The sequence below is a fragment of the Pezoporus flaviventris genome, unplaced genomic scaffold (genome assembly GCF_033815535.1).
Source record: "Pezoporus flaviventris isolate CSIRO_AGI_PZ_B2104156 unplaced genomic scaffold, CSIRO_AGI_Pfla_v1 ptg000002l, whole genome shotgun sequence".
Classification (NCBI taxonomy): Eukaryota; Metazoa; Chordata; class Aves; order Psittaciformes; family Psittacidae; genus Pezoporus; species Pezoporus flaviventris.
Window position 1 is genome coordinate 73,761,922 of NW_026892550.1, and position 19,873 is coordinate 73,781,794.

The 19,873-nt window shown below is 37.8% G+C and overlaps 1 protein-coding gene across 2 annotated transcripts in view; it reads right to left on the reverse strand.

Moving 5' to 3' along the window:
- The window catches only part of SYNPO2 (synaptopodin 2), an 81,886-nt gene extending 69,276 nt beyond the window's left edge, over positions 1–12,610 (reverse strand). For both annotated transcript variants that reach the window (XM_061443876.1, XM_061443884.1), the window contains exon 1: positions 12,374–12,610. In XM_061443876.1, coding sequence (XP_061299860.1) covers positions 12,374–12,502 — 129 coding nt within the window. In that variant the 5' untranslated portion in view covers positions 12,503–12,610. The remainder of the gene's footprint in view (positions 1–12,373) is intronic.
- Positions 12,611–19,873: the final 7,263 nt, after the last annotated feature.

Sequence of the window (19,873 nt, forward strand, 5' to 3'; positions counted from 1 at the left end):
GACAGTGTAAGTCTCATTTGAAGGCTTAATCATAATGATCTGATGGAAACTTATTAGGAAAAACTTTTTAGTTGGGTAATGAGCAAGAAAGAGGCACTCCATAGAACTGAGGCAGTAGGTAATTCCTATAGCTATGACTGTCACTGCGTGTGCATCCAGCATGATTGATCCCATCACTGAAATAAATTGTTCCGTGTTCTTCATGGAACACACTGGCACATAAGCATGGAACAACTAATATTTTCCAGCCTTTTAAAAAGAAATGTTTGGGTCTAGTGCTGTAGCAAAAAGTTGCGGGAAAAGATTTGGTTTGGCTGTCGTTTTAGGTAAGCCCAATTGCCGTGCTGTTGCCTAGAAAACCTAGAAAAGAGCCACCCTTTTCAGTTTCAATGAAGACTGTGTTAAAACATGATCCCATTTCTGCCGCTCTATTTCTACCTCAGTACCCTGTAGCTGATGAACCATGCCAGAGTTTAATTCTTTAGAGCTGGATGGGGCATGAATCCAGAAGGCCTGAATTCAAACCTGACTTGAACAGGCCAATGCATCTTCAGTTTTCACTTGAGTCAGTTAGCACCCAATATCAGTTTGTGCTAATTCCCCATCTCTGCAACTTTTCCAGACCTCTTATGCAAATTAGGCCTTGAGGCAAAAACAAGTGAATCACCCAGAAGGCTGGTACACGGCTGAGCACCAGCGTTTCAGTGCTCTGTTTGTTCATGTAGTAATGCTAAAAAAATGATGGGCCACAAAGATAACCATCTCTTCAGGCTTAATTATCGTACCCTTTGTACTGTTCTTGCCAGTGTAGAAAAAGAGGCATTCATGGTCCTCTTGCTACATTTTGATTCACTGGATTGTTTTTCACTGTTCCTATAAGTACAGAGGAAGAAAACTGTTAACTCGGAGTATGAGCAATTTTTGCTTTTGCAGAATGACAAGAGATTTTGAAGTCAAATCCTTTTTTTGTAGTCACAAATCGTGCAATGAAATCAGAAATCTTTAGGTAATGTTATCCTGGTGATGTGGAAAATAACTTTAAAATGTAACACATTTAGGAGGTGAATCGGGACCTTTCAAATGAAGACTCAGTCACGGGAAAATGAGTTGGATCACTCCTGCACTGATCTGTTAATTTGAAAGTATTCAAGTAAAAATGGGCATAAGCTGCAAAACTCTGGTAGATTTCCAGCACCCTGACTGTTCAAGGATTCATTCTTGAATTTTGTGTACTTCATGGGAGTCTATTCTTCATTAGATTAGTAAAATAACCTGGTTTTAGAAGAGCTAATGTTACAGACTGAAGTCAGTGCTGAGAGTGAGGACAGAGAATAGGAAAGCAGGATAATGAGGAATTTAGGAAAAAACCCATCATTTTAATATAGCTTGAAATTTGGTTTAAATACAATACAAGACCTGGAAGACTTCTTACATCTCCAGGGCTCCCAGCCCTGTCAACTCTAGCTGTTGTCAAATTGGGCTGGAAGGAGCTGAGGTTTGATATAATGTGTGTTATGAACTATTTTTTTTGTTACTATTTCACTACATATATTCAATAGTCACGTGTAATATAACTACTGAATGTTTATAATATGCGTGAAACAGGTGCAGAAATATTTTTCTGTTTTCTCTTTGAAGGATTATGACTGCCTCTTTCTTAAGGCCTTCTGAAATGCTCCTTTTTAGTTAGCTGGCTTTTTAAAGACCAAAATGTGTCCTAAATATAGTGTTATGAAACCACAAATCAAACCCTAGTACAAGTTTATGAAGCCTTCCTTAAGGAGGTTGCATTCTGTTTGTATACAGGGGATAATAAGAACTGAAAGGAAGATTTGGGTTTATCAAGTTGATACAGCGGTTTAGATTAACTTGATATTATGTGATTCTTGTTTTATATAAATATTTATCTTGAAGGTATTAATTCTACACTTTGAAATTATTTGATCCAGGAGGTACTAAGCTGAACAATACTTAACACTTTAGTAAGAAAAGATGAAAGCTAGCAAGCAAAATTTCTCTAAGGTATAACTGTCTACAGTAGCTTACCTGTGATTTTGTTGATTGTAAGAGCACCATCTAGTGATAATCAATAATGTCAGTATCATGAAAAGGTGATTATTCAGTCTGGACATAAAGGCATACTGCTAATTCACTTTGAAAGGATCTGGGGCTTGAAAGGAAGCAGTGTTCTAGTTCTGATTTCCAGTAAAGTTTAATGACTACTATCTTCCCATAGATTCTCCTAAACATGCACAACGTATCTAAAGCCTAACTTTGCCTGATAGTATGGATACCATGAGATAGCATTTTTAACATTTTGTTTCATAAACCAGTGATGTAATTTTATTATGTATTATTGCATAAATTGTATAAACCTTCCAAGTTTGAGAATGGCTCGTTTTCTGTTCATCAGCATAACACACTTGTTCCACTGGCTGAGAATTTGGATGAAGCCATTCTAATTTCCTAGGTATCACATGTTTTGAAATGCAAACAATTCTGAAACTTCGGGATTTTTTCTGTGATGGATGTCAAACAGCTGCTCCTCTTTAAGTATCCTAGGCATTAAATAGTGTTATATATTAGAAATAGCTTAAGATTGCCATGCTTAATGACAGCTTTTTCTGAATTTGAAGAATCTTATTAGCCAGTCTATCCATTCTGCAAGTATTATTTCATTGTACAGCAAGATCATTAAGAATATATGATAATTTACAAAGCTATTTATCTGTTTTAGATTATTTGCATATGCATCCTCTGTAATTAAATAAGTGACTTATGAAAGCTAGCCTTTGAAGTGATCTCTGCAAAACAGGAAAAAGTGGTTTGTGGAACAAAGTGCTGGTCAGTCTATTCCAGTCACATCTGTTAAGCTGTAATAGTTCTGATTTCTGTGATGAGAGAGTTCATGCAAAGGAGAAATTTTCCTGTATTTCTATCAGTCTGAAGAAAGCTCACTGGAAGTGATGGGCACTATCCTAACCAAGTAACAGAGTTTGAAGTCTGAGGCATTGTTTGCCCACAATTTTCAGTGAATTCACTGAAAGTGATGCTTAAGTAAGTAGCGGTACTTGTTTATTTAAATAAAAGTATGACCAGGATAATAATAAAGGAATGCAGAGCAAGAATGTCTAGCAGAGACAAGGATTTAGAGAGGTAAAGAGAGGTGGTATCTGCAGGAGCACAAGTGGGGCACCAGTAAAGCTAATAAAACTCATGGTATGATTCCTGTTGATTATACTAAATCTTGGAAACACTTAATATTATACAGGTATAGACAAACGTTATGACTACCATTGCATAATTCTCCACATAGATGCTTTTCTTCTGGAAGAAAAGCAGAACTTTTTGCAAGACCCTTGTAACCTTGCCAGAGTGATGTATCTACAGGATGGGTGTGCCAACACAACAAGTTACTGTCTGACTTGTCCAGGCACAGCTGAAAAGGTTGCTACCCCCAGCTGCCTGGAATTCCTCTCTTTCCTCCTTTCTATACTAACCTGAAGGTTTCTAGCCTTCAAATCTTACAGATGAGCTGCTTGTATGGTTGTTCCCTGAGCTTTCAGGCAAAATAAGGTGAGTTAGCAAAGCCCTGTTACCTAAATTATTTAAGAAATACCTGCTTATTTCAGACCACACAAGTGTGTCTGCTTGCAGAGTTAAAAAAAAGCAAGAGCACTGTTACAGGTAGCCCCTTCAAACAATAAACATTTGCAACTGAGAGGTATGTCCATGGTCTAAATTTTCTCCTTAGCTTACACTGATATGTTAACAGCCCTTTAATAAATGGCCTCTAGTTCCTACTAACGCCAGTCTAGTACCTATTATTAGCAGTGACTTCACACTTTTACAAATACGCAAACAGAAATGTCTTTATCACAAATGAGTATCTTTGTCCTTACAAGGATTTTCAAGACAGCTTGGAAATGAAATGTACAATTCCCAAATAACCTGAAAATACCTGAATTATGTAACAGTGTTACTGGAATACCCTGAAGTCTAAGGTTATTTTGTTCCTTTGAAGGGAATGACTTCTGACAGACACAGAAAATAGTAGTAAGTAGATCCCTAACAAAAACTGCTACACCTTTCCCAATGAGGATTTTCATTCATGATTTCTGCTTCTAATTAAATAACTTCACTATATTGTACATACTAAGGCCTAACCCTTTGTTCTTTGAAGTCAATGACAAAGCTCCCATTGAGTTCATAGGAAAAAATGTAGCTCCTTTGTTAAGGCTTCCACTACAGCAATTTCAACTGTTAGGTTTTTAAAACAAAGATTAAGCTTTGCCACCTTTCCCTGCGGACAAGATCCTGATACTCCTATTAGTCAGAGAGTACTAGGAAGGGAAAATTTGGTCTTAAAAATTATGTTCCACTTTGATTCCATTTGTTTTTCTTTCTGTTACTGTAAGGTGCCAGAATTATCTTTATTTAAGAAACTTTCTTGAAATTTAATTTTGTAGCAATTTATGCCATACGTGGCATGTTTATGCTTCAGAAACTGTATCAAATGAAACCAGCAGCATAGAAAACCATAGCTTATCTACTTCTTTCGTAGTTTTGACCCATCACCAGTGCATCTGCTAATGAATTGTAATATAAAACAAGCTTACAAAAGCCAAAGCATCCAGCTTCCTAAATGGGACCATATTTCTAAAATACGCTTACAAAATGCAAGTTTATAAAACAATGATTTTACAGCTACACAGTTCAGGATGACATAACTCTTTTGAAGCAAAAAGTTACCTGTCCATTTGATGCCCTACCCTAGAGGTAGGGAGCAGATACCAAACAAAGAAGGATCCAAAATATAGAATCATAGAATCTACTAAATTGGAAAAGACCTTGAAGATCACCTTATATTTATGAGGAATTAGAAAGAAGACAGTGTTTCCCTGCTAAACAAGAAAAGAAGGTTCTGCACTGTGCCTATGTCTGTAGCACATGATAGAGAGCTAAGGGTGTAAGCCCATTGGCTCTGGTGAGTTTAGAGCTGGGTTTTCGTTTAAGCAACAAATAAAGCAGCCACTTCTTCACTGTTCTTAGCACCCCACTGAGAGCAAGGCGCTGAGGTGTTTTGAAAATTTTTGGCTTTCATGTTTAACACCATGTTGTATTGGCAGGTAACCAAAAAAAGAGCGCTTTGGTTTTGGTGCATGCTGAAGTATTTCAGGCCAAATGTGCATTAGTCTCATTGTAACATCCACACTGACTGTGGACTGCAGATTCTAATGAAATGGAACAGATGGGAAAAATTAGAGAAAAGGAAAAAGAAATCTTCTGTGAAACTTGTGTACATTAGATCTGAAATTTAAAACCTTCAAGCTGATATCCAGGGTTTTATTTTTAACTTCCAGTTTTGTTCCAGCCGATGAACAGTGCTTGTAAGTACTGGTTGCAATCTAAATGTTACCATTTTTGTCCATAGTTAATTCCATGTACAAAATTGTTCCTCCTGAAGCTGAAGCTATCTCTGCAAATCAGTCTCTTTTTTATAGAGTGCTAAGCATTTATTTCATGAAATATGGTCCCTTGAAGTATTTCTGCTCTAAATATTTCTGCTGTAAATATAAAGAACAGCAAGGTCTGTATCTGGGAAAAAGCCCTTCCATGATATGCATAAATTGCTGGCTGTATCATCTCAATCTGACACAATCCTAAAGGGCTTAGTCAACAACATTTTCTGTTGTGATATTTTAACATGAGCTTGGTCAAAAGTCTTGCTATTACATTGACATTCACAATAAAAATGTAATAGCAGAAAATATAGAACAATGAAATATAAAAATGTCATGCGATATATTTTAAATGTTTCCAACAAAGAAACTAAAAAGTGAAGCAAAGCTCTATACAATGCAGATAATCTAATTTAGTAGGAATACACTGTTGGTTTGGGGTTTCTTAAGTTGTTTAGTGTAAATCAGTGTGAATTATGTTGTTCATTCTATTCCATTGGAATCTCTCTTAGCATGAGAGTTGGAAAAGTATCTATTGGAAATGATCAGAAATTAATACTACCATGCAGCCAAAGCATGTTTGTATTTCCTAAATACTGTGGAAAGCATGCCAAAACCAGCTTGGTATGTAGTTCTGTATATCCAAAGTGGGATATACAGTCATGTGGTAATTCAGCCTGCAGTTTTTAAACAACTAGATGGGACTTTAGTACCAAACATTTCCACTGGCACAATGGCTGGAATGCAAGAGTTTGAAACACAGACCCTTAAGCTTTGGAAGTACATATAAACCTTTGCTGGTAAAGCTGTATGATCTTTTTTTGCTCATTATTTTTATAACTAGCAATGGCAGATTTCCAGGAACAGTTATTTAGCAGTGGTCTATTTTAGTTAGATTTTGGGAACTTTAATTTGTTATTTTGTTTTGCAGAATAAATGAATATACCCTCTTCCCAGTTGGTCAATGAAAATTTTGTTGTTTACTTAAGTAGAAGTTGAAGTATGTCATCTAAACATGTGCAAAATGGCTGTTAAATTGGGTCAGGGCTTGTCAAAGTGGAGTCAAAATCCTCTCCAGAAAAGACAGATGGAAATACAGTTTTCCACCTAACTCCTTATGTAAAAGAATATGTAAATATGCTGTACAGGATTTTCTGAATATCAGCAAATACCAGCTGTGTCAGATCATCTGAAGAGTGAATTTGAGAAAAAGAGTTTGTCCAGGCTGCAAAAACAAACTATGTTTGGAAATGTATTAGCTAGCAAATTTAAACAACCAGTTTTAAGTACAGTCCAAGTAAGGCAAGTTGTATTTAAAATCATGTAGGTTAACTTTAAACTCCCTTCCTTTTCTGCCAGAGTGCAAGTAGCATATTTTAAACATGGCTTGTTCTGTCTACTGCTAATGCATGAAGTTGGAATCAAATTCTGTTTAACATGTCGATTTATACAAATAAGGAAGTATCAGCAGGGTCATCTTAGCTCGGTGCTTTACACAGCATGCTGAGCATCTTCATTTTAAACACAGTAGCATATAGTAAGATCCTACTTGACTATGCATTAATGAGTGTATTTTCAGAAGCAGATGGCACCAAAGCTTCAAGTCCAAGGTGAATGTGATCTGAAACACAGAACAGTCTGTTACCTTCATCTTACTAGGAGCATGGTGCTCCTAGGCTATCAGTGCAGAGGCAAGCAGGGGAGCTAAAAATCCCCGCTTCAGCAACTGATGGTTTATACTCATCTGTGTGACTTAGCACTGAAATTAAGTAGGAGCACAGGAATAACACAGCTATATTTATTGTATCTCAGCTGCAATGTAGTGATCAGAATCTCAGCTTTTATTAACCTATTTTTTCTGCCTGGAAGTGTAAGCATTTGCCAATGGTGAAAATGTATGAGAATGACAGGAGCTTGAAAAAGTTTCCTAAAACCCAGCAGCTTTGATGTACTTTGCGAATGGACCAACTATGCCAACATACCTCTCATATATATGACAGTGTCAGGCTTTGCCTTACTTCAGCATCAAAAGCATAACTGCACTACCATGTCTTATTCTTCCTTTTTTTTTCTACTAGACTAAATGTAAAGGTGAATTTGATGAAAGCCGCTTGAGGTTGTTCTGCATGTGTCAACTATTTTGGGTAGATGCACGGAGGAAGTTAAACTATCACAACAAAGCCCACCTCTGTATACATACAGCATTAAGTAATCGTATTCAGACATCAACTTTTTACACCACTGGTCTGGGTTGTTCCCAAGCCTTTCCGTTTCAGGTTCCAATGAATCCAAAATGATGAAACTGAGACTTGAATTGAAATCTGAGCATTTTGATGGACAAGTGAACAAGTCTAAAATGACCAGGCAGCCAGTTCTCACATCTGAGTAGTTACTGAGTCAAAGCTAAAACTACTACTACTACAGCAGCAGCAGAAGTCTATTTCATTAATTGGCAGAATAGTCACAAACTGTAAATTTTGCATGCGGCCTACTTAAGGCTGTTGGATCTTGACTCTCAGTTACCAAAGTATTTCACAGGATTAATTAGTACTACCTTTAACATTTAGGAGAAAATTGAAAATTACATGATATTTGGCATGACTGTTCATAAGAAATTGTCCATTGTAGAGCTAAAATTTTCAATGGCCAAGATCACATTGGTAAATTTCAAAACGTCCATGAAGTTCTTTCAAATAACTTGATATTTTAGAGGATAGGCATTATAATTGTAGTTCTACATTGGCAAACTGACATGGTAGAAATTAAAGGAAGGGAAATGTTACTATTTTATTTTTCTAAAAATTGATCATACGGATTTTTAAACATCTGTTGATTTTCACTTTTAGGCCACTGATTGGAAAAGAGAACTGAATTTCCTTTGAAGTGTTTGGAGGTCTGAGCCATGGGACTTAGAGCCCTTGAATACTAGAACTATTTGGGTGAGTTTGGGAACTTAAATTAGCAATACTTTGACTTTACAATGAGTTCATCAAATTGCTGTTTGGTGTAAGTAACCTTACACCAAAATGAGAATAATGCAACCAGATAATTTAATAGAGTTACATCACAGCTGAATTGTAAATCTAAATCATCTATAGGACAACTCCATTAAATCACCTGTTGCAAAAGAGGTGCTTCTAAAAGAATATAGCTTCATTATATATAAAATAGCTGGTATTGTTAAGTATTAGTAGAAAACCTCACAGGACTTTCTTCCAAATGCTAGTCCAGAAAATCACCCACATTTACAAGAAAAAATCTATGATATTCATGAAAAAGCTTTCTTTCATATATCTCACAGTGGAAACAGAAAGAACAGCATGTCACTTGGCTGTTATATACCTTGAATTCTCAGACATCTAGGGTCACTGTTGTACTGAGACTTCCCAGCTGTTTCCTGCTTCAGGGAAGTTGTCCTGCAGTGCAATATTGACATGATTTAGTGCCTTGGTGCATATGCAGCACAACTGATACAACCAGTTTCTTCAGCTTTACACTTCTGATTATCTTTTTTTTTTTACTAACATTCATTTATTAGATATTATTCTTAGCACAATATGTCAGTATTTGAAATAGATTTTATGGTATATGTGGACAGCATATAGAATATCTAAAATCTTTTTAACTGAAAATATTTTTTTTATGAAGTATGTAGAACATTAGTGGACATACCAAAGTAAGCTGATGTACGGAGCCAGGGTTGGGAGGAGGAGGTGTGTTAAACAGTTTGTATGCCTCCATCAAAAATATGTCAAATGTTTGCAAAATTTATGTTTTTGAATAAGAGTTAAATATTAAAAAAAAGGGGGTGGGGAGGATTCTTTGTAGTACTTTAAAGAAATTCCATTTGTTGCAATCTCACATCTAATAAATTATTGAAATGTCTTGAATCTAATTTAATGGATGCAAAACTATTTGCTGATGAAAATTTCCTGGTTTCTGTGCTGTTGAGAAAAAAAATACTGAGATGTTTCTTGTGAAGGCAAAATGTTTGTCTCTATCTCTCTGTTAACACTTCCGATGATAATGAAAGACAACACTTCATACTACACGCAAAACTCTCATTGATTTTAGTGGAAATGTTCCTTGCATATATGCTGCAAGAGCTGGGCAAAAAGCAATGGGGAGACAGTTTACGATTTTTTTTCTCTTAACGTAATAGAACAGTATTTTAAAAGGCGTAAGCCACACTTCAGTAACTTATTTCATTAGCTTTAAAAACAGTATATTTCCAGTAACAAAAGAATAGATAAGTGTGACTTTAGGATTTTTGTATCTTGGCATATTTTCATGGATTATCTCATTTCCTCCTGTTTCACATCCCTCTCCCTTTTAGATCTGTATTGTGACTGCTCTGCTTGTGACTGGGGCCTGAGTGTGCTTCCTTCTGCAGCAGTCCCGGGATATACCCTGCTCAGGTTGTGAGAGCAGCTGGAAGAACAACGCCTCTGCAGCCTTCACAGCTCCTCCAAGCTGAGACACCAATACCAGAAATACACCCTTCCGACAAAATCTTGGTTGGTATAAATTGGCAATGACCCCCTGAATCCATGGAGCTACATTAGTATACATCAGTGGAGAAGCTGAACCTTGAACTGCAAAAACTCACTCCAAAGGCCCAGAAAACCAAACCAATTTTTTACTGTGTTTAGGACCCAACCTTTGGATTTTTGAGCCAGTAGGATAATTGTTATGCCTAGTTGAGCAATTCCTTATTCTTTTGTGCGTTACTAGATTCTGTTTTTATGGGTAGCAGAGTAAGAGCTGAAAACCTTGTGTTTCCACAGAAAAGGTCACACACAGTGTAGGTGCACACCGCCCACCTTGTGATGCCTCAACCTGACAGTGGTGCCTGACCTGGAGACCCATGTCTGTGCCTCTGAGAGTGCCCTGGCTCCCTGGGAGGGACGGCAAAGGCTGCTGACAGAGTGAGTCCCATAGAAAGCTGTAGCCTGTCAAGTCTGAGTTTCAGGTTTTCAGCCAGATACTGATGTCAGTTTTCAAATCTTACTGGTCGTGACCAACTCTTAAGCATGGAGAAATGAGCGATCTGGATCTCATAGAGCACCCTATTCCCCGTGCTTATAACACTTGTATATGCTGATGCGCACGTACTCTTACAAAGGGTGTTCTGAAGTATTGTATTGCATGGCCTTTTGATTGGGATCATTGGCAAGAAAATGAACTCATGCTTCTTTGAGATTTTTTTTTCTAAAAATACATATTATTCTTTTTCTATGTTTAGATATATTTCACTAGTGCATTTTCCCATTAGAAGTAAGGCACAACTGTTACCATGTATCGAGTTCTCAAATCCCAAATTTAAGTGGTAAAACAAAATCCAGACTTAAGTGCCACGGTCTAGGATGTTAATATTCCATTTTAATGCTTAATCAGAATCTTGTGTTCAAGCTACTGTTCTTTTTACTTTTGGTTTTATGTAACCAGGGTCACTTGCCTTTTACCGTTAATTACAATGTTTTAAGTTCCAGCTACAATTTTTCACTAGATGGCAGGATTCAACTGTCATCTGTTATCAGTGTCTTTACTTACAAAGCAGCAGTTGCCCATAGTAGGAAAATTAAGTCCCAAGTCTTCCAAGTATCAAAACAAATGAAAAACCTAACAGTAATGAGAAAAACAAGGCATACACTCAATAAATCATAGCTCTGTTACTGAATATGGTTAATATTATGGCCTGGCAATTATCGAAAATAATAATGAAAGATGTCTTGACACAGGAACTAGAAGGATCTTCCTTTATAAAAGAAGGTAATTTACTGTTTCTTACTGTAACTTACTGCTATTTGTGAAAAGGTTAACTGACCCAGTAAATTAAATTTAACTAATTAATAAGTGCGTTGAGAGCTTAGGAGAATTGGAACTCAAAATAGCTAACCTACTGCTCTAAAATACTACATCAAAGTACAAAAAGCTTAACACTCAATGTGCTGGACTACCAAAATACTAAAAGGTGATAAGATACATTTTAATCTCTCTTGCTCAGTTTAACAAGGCAGAATACACTGTAGGATGATCAGTCCCAGTATCATTTCATCCAGTGGTATTTTGCTGACCTCTGAGCTCTGGGCAAAATCTGCCTTTCTTGTATATTAGAACAGAGTACAGCTCCTTACAGTTACATAAGCCTTAATAACCATGACAAATCTTCATTGTTGCACCAGTGGAGAAGCTGTTGCAATGGAGCAAGCATTGATTTTTAACAAAACTATTTTTTAACTATGATTTTTGCAACTTGGGGTTACCAGTTTCTCTTTTTTATTTATTCTGAATTTCTACTGTCTGTCTTGCTCTCATTTTATACATGAAAATAATTATGAAGTGGTCACTAATTAGTAATTAGTGTTGCTCACGAAATAGAAGAGGGAGTGTTTGGCATCTATAAAAGCTGCTTCCAAGACTGAATAACTTTCCAAACCCAGAGATAACACAGTGTAATGCTTTGCAGGATTCCCAAAATAGTAAGAACATTTTCTCATGATAAAACTGTATTTATTCTATGCCTAGAATGTATCTATGTATCTATTCTATGCCTAAGTGTCATAAATAGATGACTGTAACAGCATTTCCTAACATGAGATTCAGTTTTGTGCTTGCTGAGTACATTCAAAACCATACAGCGAATCAAAACTGAAGCTGAAAGGTACACATCATTTCACTCTTTCAAACTTTTAACATTTAAGATGATATTTGCAATGCTAGCAAACTACTAAAAAGTAATCTTTTATTGACACAAACATAATCAGCACCAGTAGAATCTCTGGAAAACATGTTAGCACATTCAAACAAACATCACAATAAGACCCACACCAACCATTTCACTGAAAGCAGTCTATATTTAAACAAACCATTCGAAAAACACTGATAACATCTTTCTCTCATGATCCTACCTTGGCGATTTGCAAAGGCTGCTTTTGTTCCTTGCCACCTTGCAATCTAAAGCCCCAAGGTGCCCCTCCACTCATAGCAATGCAGAGGTAATCCCCTGTGCCCATTTTCCTGGTGCAGTTAGGCAGCATTCATTTACAGAACATGAAAAATTTGTCTTGCAGATGTTCAACAAGCTGGAGATTTGTCTGCCAGGCAGAGATGGAGCCCCAGAGCACCACACTGTTGCTGCTGCTGTGTACTGCACTAGCAAATGTAGTCATTCAGAAGAATGTAAGCGCTCCCTCCAGTCAAGGGCACAACCCACTCTTTCGTCAGATTTCTATGCTCAGCCCACCTTCAAAGTAAAGTAAGTAACACTGGGGAAATGCACACAAAGAAACTCAGCCATGAGGCAGAAAAGACTGTGTTTAAACATGGTTCTTTTGACAGCAAATCAAAACAACAGAAAAAGAAGTGTACGTTTCCCAGTGACAATTTAGGTTGTAAGTTTACTTTATTAAATGATGCCAAATGTTTTAGACTCTAATGTACCCATTTCTTGCATTCATATTCCAAACAAAGGAGAAAGCAGAATCTCAAATGAAACCACACATAAAAACTGAACAACTGATAATACTTAGACTGAACTGGGTTTATGATTTTTGTCTCTACCCTTCATTTACTTTATTGAGCACAGCAGGTATCCAGAAAAAAAAAAAAACAAACCCCCCAAAAAAACAAGAACACAAAAGAGATTTCTAATTTCCCTGTCTTGGGATTGTTTCTTTTGCTGGTTCTCTCTACCCTCAGTATAGTTAAACATCCACTGCTATTTAGCAATGACCTGAATCTTTATTAGACCCTAATAATACCTGCTCCTATGCAGCCTATTGCTTTTCCTACCAGAGAGAGGAAGAGGATTAGTGGAATGAAGTATTGGATCTCTCTCCTGATGCTGTTAATGGATGATCTACATTTTGTCATTAAAGAGGAACCTTACTATAAAAAAAGATTCAGTGGGAAATTAATTTGCTGGTGCCTTACAAGACCTGGGTTCAGTTCCATTCCCTGTTGCTGACTCGGGGTAATGCATACTGTAAACAGGTGAGCTCCTCTAGGTCTAGCTGGAGTGGTTTGAGAGGTGGCTGTTCTTCACCAAGGGATGAATATTGTCCTAGCTGTGTGTTAACAACCGACAGCATAAGTGCTCCTACTCAACTCAGCCTTAGGTCACTTAGCTTGGCTCAAATTACATTGCATTTTGAACTAAGCTGGGTCTAAAGGAGAGTGTTCAGCAACTGGGTAGAAACATCTTCAATGACTAGGATAGCTTCTGAAACAAACACTTTTTGCTTTGAGACCCAGGTTGCTGGGGGTTGATGTCGGATTCCAAAAGCCTAAGTTCCACAAATGTCCCTGTATTAAGTAGTTTTGGTTGGCTGGTACGGTGTTTTGAGCTTTTGTATTAGTCTGTCTTTTATCGTTTTGATAAAAAAAGAATAATCAAATCTGACCTTTTATGACTGGAGTGTTGGAATGGGAGGTTATAGGCTCTTTAGGAAAGACAGGTCAGGCAAACAGCAAGGGAGTGTAGTTATTTATGTCGATGATAGGCTGAAGAGTATGGAACTCTGCTTGGGGACAGGTGGTGGGTCAACTGAGAGTTTGTGAGTCAGGGTCAAAGGGAGAACTGTGATGGGGGACATTACGATGGGGGTCTGCTATAGGCTGCCCAATTAGGACTCTGTGGATGAAGCTCTCTATAGACAGATAGATAGGAGCAGCCTCACACTTGAAGGCCCTTGTCCTCAGGGACTTCAACCACCCTGATATCTATTGGAGGGGACGGTACAGCCTGGCACAAGAAATCCAGGAAGTTCCTTGATTGTGTGGAAGACAACTTCCTTCTGCAAGTGGTAGAGGAGCTGACAAGGAGAGGGACGATGCTTGACCTCATGCTCACTAACAGGGAAGGGCTGGTTGGAAATGTGACGCTTCAGGACAGCCTTGGTTGTAGCGATCACAAGATGGTTGAGTTCAAGATCCTCAGGACAGTGACAAGAGCGTGCAGCAAGCTCACTGCCCTGGACTTCAAGAGAGCAGACTTTGGCCTCTTCAGGAACCTGCTTGGTAAGGTTCCATGGGATATAGTCCTAGAGGGCAGGGGGGCCCAAGACTGCTGGTTGATGCTCAAGGATCACCTGCTACAAGCTCAGGAGCATTGTGTCCTGACAGGAAGGGAATGGGGCAAGAAGGCCAGGGGGCCTTCATAGATACATAAGGAGCCGCTGAGAAAACTTAGAAGAAGAAGAGAAGCTTACAGAAGGTGGAAGGGAAGACAGGCAGCCTGGGAAGAATACATGGACATTGTCAGGGAAGCTAGGGACCAGGTCAGGAAAGATAAGGCCCAGCTGGAATTGAGTCTGGCCAGGGATGTCAAAGATAACAGGAAGAGGTTCTATAGGTATGGGCCCTCTCTGGAAGGAAACAGGAGAACTGGCTACTTTGCATTTGGAGAACGCTGAAGTTCTCAAGACTTCTTTACCTCAGTCTTCACCAGCAAGTGCTCTCTAGCCCTGCAACCGAAGTCTTGGAATGCAGATGCGTCTGGCACATCCCCTGCACAGATGCAGGGACTGTGAGAATGAAGACCTTAGGCCCACTGTAGGAGAGGATTAGGTGTGAGATCATCTTAGGAACCTAAGGTGTTGGTCGATGAGAAACTGAACATGAGCCAGCTTCAGTGTGTGCATGCAGCCCAGAAACCACCTGTGTGCTGGGCTGCATCAAAAGGAGTGTGACCAGCAGGTCAAAGGAGGTGATCTTGCCCCTCTACACTGCTCTCATGATACCCCACTTGGAGCACTGTGTGCAGTTCTGGTGTCCTCAACATAAAAAGGACATGGAGCTGTTGGAGCAAGTCCAGAAGAGGCCATGAGGATGATCAGGGGGCTGCAGCACCTCCCATATGAAGACAGGCTGAGAAAGTTGGGGCTGTTTCAGCCTGGGGAAGAGAAGCTGTGTGGAGACCTCATAGCAGCCTTCCAGTATCGGAAGGAGGCCTATAAGGATTCTGGGAAGGGACTCTTCATGAGGGACTGTAGCAATAGGACAAGGGGTAATGGGTTTAAACTTAAACAGGGGAAATTCAGGCTAGATCTAAGGAAGAAGTTCTTTACTGTGAGGGTGGTGAGGCACTGGAATGGGTTGCCCAGGGAAGTTGTGAATGCTCCATCTCTGGTGGTGTTCAAGGTCAAGCTGGACAGAGCCTTGGGTATCATGGTTTCGTGTGTGGTGTCCCTGCCTACGGCAGGGGCATTGGAACTAGATGATCTTAAGGTCCTTTCCAACCAAAACCATTCTACGATTCTATGATCTCTGTTTCTATACTTCTTCATGTACTTTTTGTAGAAAAAAAAATCAAGGAGAAGCACCCCTGCATTTGAATGAACATGTATTTAATGGTAATTTGTACTAGATATAGATGCTTCTATCTCCTTTGACCATAAAAAAGGACTGTGTAAAATGATAAAACAGTTGTTCAGTCATTGCTTGGTGGTTTTATAACAATGATTTCAAACACATTGCTCCTTTTTTTTTTCCTTCTTAGGAAGATTTTGTTGCTTGCTCCGCAGTAAGAAAAACATGTGATGTCTGTAACTATCTGTAAGTATCTATAGGTTCTCATAGGAAGTCATCCCTAACTACACTATGACAGAATGAATCACCTTTTCTTTTTTGAATCTGGATCCTACAGATTGATTTGACATCCCCTGCTTCTTGGAGCAGAAGAAACTGACTGAGCAATCCTCAGCCACCCTTTCCAGGCACTTTTTTCATAGACTTCTTCCCTCTTACATATCCATCTCAGTCATCTTTTCTCAATGGAAAAATAGAATAGTCATTCTTTATACAGAAGATGTCTCACACCTTTCACCTTTCATTATCGTCTTTGACTTTCTCTGCATCCTCTGTTGTTCAGTATGCTTTTTGAGGTGAAAGCTGGAATGCCACACCATCTTCAGACTGCAGAGTTGGGATTTTTACCATAACGTGATATCCTCTCTTTTGTTCACTATTTGCTAACCCAAATATTTCTAGCACTTGATTTACTTTTTCAGATGCTGCTGAGAGGATGTTTTCATGGAACTATCTTTTAAAAGTTTAAAATTTTGTCTAGTGATAGTCAGTTCAAAACCCATGTTTTATATGTGAATTTATGGGTTGTTTTCCCCATGTGTATCACTTTATATTTCTAAGCCATGTTACAGTATGGCTGCTTAGTTTCCTTAGAAGCCTTTGGTGAAGGAATTTGTTGAAAGCCTTTTGTAAATCCGAGATCAATCACATCACCCTTATCCATGTGTTTTTTGATCCCCTCAAAGGACTGCCTTATGTTTGTGAGGCAGGACTTCCTTTTATGAGAACCTTTTCAACTCTCCCCAGATGAGTTATGTTTATCCAGATATCCACTTTTCCATATTGTAGTTTCCATCTATTTGTTTTGAACAGATATCAGGCCGACAGGCTTGTTGTTTTCTGAATCTCTGAATGGCACTCTAATCTCAGGTAATAATTTTAAGTAAGAGTCAGCTATTTCAGCCTTGAATTCCTTTAAAGTTCTGTGTGGTCTTGCTGACTTCTTAATTTTATTTCCCTTATCTACTCTTACTTGTCCATAGATTTTCTTTTCTTATTGTAATCATTTATGATTCTGAACAGTTTTACTCTAAGTGGGTTTATCTAAAATCTAATTTAAAGTCATTTTGTAGCTGAGTTTGGAAGACATTCTGCAAAGATGAGAAGAAATAAGATGTATGTTTGTCTTTCATTCAGCAATAAAAGGAAATCTGTCATTTCACTGACAGTTTCCTACAATAGTATCCTAGGTCTGGAATGCTTTAAAAATGCAAACCTATCCAACAATTTCTTAGTAATGAAGAGAGAGAAGGGGAAAGGGGATATCCTGATCTCTAATTTATGAGCAGTATTTTACTGCTGTAAATACCCAGATGGTCTGATTTCCTCCTTTTTATGCATTTAATTTTCTTTCTACATCTGATCTTTTCACATAAAATCAACACAAGCTAGTTAGCTAAAAATTCCTATTTTAACAGCTTTCTAGTAGATTCTATCTGTATCATCTGTAAACAATTTAATAAATAGACTACTCAATTTATTGTAGGATGTGATTTTAGCCAACTGGGAGAATCAGTTGGAAGGGAAAGGAAAAAAAATTAAAAAAATAATAAAAAAAATTGACAGTGCTTATTCAGTGCTTATTTGTTTGTTTGTTAATTGCATGGAAAAAAACCCCACACTTGTAAACATATAGCTAGTTTAATGGAACAAAAGATAAAATCATAGCCATGCCACTTAAGAAAACATGACATAACATGACATGCAGTCTCTTTGAAATGAAGTGGAAATAGCCTCTTCTAATGCATCCTTCAAACCAGATTTTTTCTAGAAGTGGTTTCTGCAAGCTGGTAATGTAAAGCAATGTAACACATGTTATTCTCCCCAGCCCTTGCCTAATAACATTCCTTGTTTCATTGTAGTACAGCTCAGTAATCGCCTAAGTTACAAGCAAATTTCAAAGGCAAAGCTAAACATCATTTCCCCAAACCTAACAGAAGTAGAAAAATACATTTCTGCTTACTTCCTACCCATAATTTTTGCTCTTTCGACTTTAGAAACAACAGGGAACAGAACTACATGGAAAGAGTTTATTTTTCAGAAAAGGTAGAAAATGACAGACAAGTGAAATATATTGATGGATGATTCAGATGCATGGCTCCAGCTAACTTTCATTAAAGATGATTGCTCTTCATTTTTTCCCATCAAATTTCTCATTCTACATGAGAAATAGATAAAATCCAGATGTTTTGATTGTATGAGGAACCTTGCAGTGCATGAGGGTATTTCTCGGCACTTATGTTAGTGAATGCCATCCTAGATGCTTGTAATGGATTTACCATTATGGTTTTAGGATGTGTTGGTGGATAGGGAAAGGGGGAACAGGCAAAAGAAGCCACTTTCCTCCAAAACACAGAAACTAAGTTGATATCCTTGAGCATAACTGATTGGTAACACCGTAAATAGAAATTAATGCAGAGAGAGTTTTCCTGTAACTTTACAATTCACCATGTCAGGATGTAGGTTAATGAAGATCTGCTTTCTAAGCATATGCCTGAGTGGCAACATATCACAGGCCATCTGCAGCCGATCTGATTACTAATTTTCTCTCGGGACTTGGAGAGCCACTCAGGTGTCTATCTCCATTTCATTTTGATTCCCAGGAGATGGGATGACTATCTTTTTGGCTTCAGTAGTTGGGAAAATTCTGATAAAAGATTCTAAAATTAAAACCCCCAACTATTTATGTTTTGGCAGGGGAAGGTTGCGTTGCATTCTTCTTATTAGAGCCTACAGGAATCAAAATTTATCTTCCATGCAAAACCTTTTGAGTCTTGAATGAACATGCATGTAAATAGGTGTGTTCCTCACCTCTGCCATAATGCTTCACCCTACTCTTTGATTGTCATTTAAAGTTGGTGGTTAAGTAACACAATACCTTTTTTTCATCTTAGTCTGCTTTTATGATCTCCCCTACTCCTACTGAAATAATCTAGTGCAAACATTTCATGCCTACTTTCTGGGATAAAAAAATATACCATGCTAAGCTCTCTTCCAGTGTACTGCAGTGAAATGAATCAAGAGTATCATATTCAGTTAGAAAATATATTTTAATCATAGCTATTAATTAGGCAGAAATAGTCTGCCAGATTTTGAAATGATGGTTTAATGTGGAATTGAAGATTGAAGAGATTTTGAAGAGTTAACATTAGTCTGATGAATACTCACCTGCATCAAATTTCATCTTTTAAATTTTGTTTCCTGTTAGCTAGCATAAAAATTATTAACTCCCTTTTACTTGTTGCTTTTAAAGAGCTCAGTGACTGATTACATGCATGGCCACAGTACAACATAAAAAACAGCTAATTTTGCATTGCAGTTTGAAGCAGGTATTGTTTGTCACTTGGAAGGCTCATCAGATTTAATTTATCAGTACTGAAAAGAAGAATGGGAGGCACAGTTGAGTTACTATACCATAGGGGTCTCGGGAAGCTAGGGTTCTGTTTTTACACTTACAAATTCACATTTAGTTTTCGCCTGGGCCTGTAAAATGGGGAAGAGAGCCACTACACAGTGTAACCTTGAGAAAGCTGTTTGAACTGCTAAAAATCTCCATTTGTAGTTTGATAGTTTGAAGCTTCCTGTAGAACCCTGTTCTTCCCTTTTTCTTCCATACTACAAAATAAGATGCAAGCTTTATAAGGCAATTTCTAACACTAACTTCGAAAATACAGCGAAGTATTTTTTCAGTCTGAAAGTTTTTCAGTTTATTTTCAGAGTGCTCCAGCAAGTGTGATGTTGGTGGTTTCAACTACAGCAAAATGACAGTGCATAAGGAGTTGCTGTGGCATCAAGTTATGTCTGCAAAAAGCTAACAAACA